This window comes from Oryzias melastigma, unplaced genomic scaffold (assembly GCF_002922805.2).
Source record: "Oryzias melastigma strain HK-1 unplaced genomic scaffold, ASM292280v2 sc01306, whole genome shotgun sequence".
NCBI classification, from domain to species: domain Eukaryota; kingdom Metazoa; phylum Chordata; class Actinopteri; order Beloniformes; family Adrianichthyidae; genus Oryzias; species Oryzias melastigma.
Window position 1 is genome coordinate 9,971 of NW_023417890.1, and position 1,340 is coordinate 11,310.

Genomic DNA, 1,340 nt, shown 5'->3' on the forward strand with positions numbered 1-1,340 from the left:
ATGATAACTATCACTGATCCAATAAAAAGGTAAACCAAGACGGAAATTTCATCATAATCGTTATCACCTGCAGAGAGTCACATATTACAAAGAAAAAGACGTCATATTAAGGAAAACTTTAACACATTTTTACAGAGAGGTAGTTCATCACTACTATAACTCACCTGTGAGGTCCAGTTTAGTCCCATTTCCAAACACTATGTGTCCACATGAGGCAACAGCACAGTAGTAGATCCCAGAATGAGACTCATTCAGATTCTTCATGAGCAGTTCATAATTACAGGTGTGTGTTTGTGTGTTCTTCTTACTCTCACAGTGATCCTTCCTGCCTCCATGAGTGTAAATGAGTCCTGGATGAGAGTCTTCAGAGTCTTTGAACCAGTAAACTCTGTGTTCTCCATCACAGCTCCCAGTGTGTACTGTACAGTTCAGAGTCACAGAGTCTCCTGCATGGATGTTCTCAGAGGACGACTGATCCACTGAAGCCTTGACGGTTAAACCTGAACCCTTTACATGGACTGTAACAGTCTTCGTGAATTTCAGGACCATTGCATAGCTCACTGCACAATAGTAAGTAGCAGAGTCTGACAACTGCAAATTAAAAATCTTCAAGTGATAATTTCGATTTTCTGTATCCAGTTTGAAGCGTTCATTGTTCTTGAATTCATCAAAAAAAGTCACGTCTGTGCTGTTTGCATAGAAAGTGGACATAGGTTCAGGTTTTTGTCCCAAAGTTTGCTTGTACCAGGCGATCCATGTTATTTGATGATCTTCATAAGAACATTCTAAACTAACACTTTCACCAATGTTCACGGATAGAAAACCGTCTTTCTCTTCTACAGAGGAGGATGATTTAGGATAAGTCTTCTGACCTAAAAACGAAACAAAAGCAAGCTCAAATCCAACAGACACATATGACAAATTCAAATACATGGAAGTGTATACAAGTGATAAAACCACAGCTTACCATTTGCTCCAAAAAACAAACATGTCAAAAATAAAAAAAAGACCTTAGAAGTCATCATGTCTGGAATCTCGTGTCAAATGAGAATGAGAATACAAGTGACGATTTTTCACATTTATAGTGGCAAGACTGAATTTGACTGGTCCTCTGAAGTGACAACAGTGTTAGGAAACATGATCACATGATCAAAGCCACAATCAGGTTTGGGTCTGTACAAATGTGATGGGAGTGTCTACCTGCATACAGTAGAAGGATGACTTCTGCTCACTTTCCAACATCATTTTAACAACTAAATATTATCAGATACAGAAACTTTGAACAGTTTAATGATTAGACAATTCACTTCTAAAGCCTGCAGATCTTGTCAAAGTAGTTC

The 1,340-nt window shown here is 38.3% G+C and overlaps 1 protein-coding gene across 1 annotated transcript; it reads right to left on the bottom strand.

Moving 5' to 3' along the window:
• Positions 1 to 164: 164 nt before the first annotated feature.
• Positions 165 to 1,237, bottom strand: LOC112142150 (the record flags this gene model as incomplete). Its single annotated transcript, XM_024265405.2, has 1 exon — positions 165 to 1,237. A coding segment is annotated over exon 1 (769 nt), but the record flags the coding sequence as incomplete, so codon positions are not given.
• Between the last annotated feature and the right edge of the window lie 103 nt (positions 1,238 to 1,340).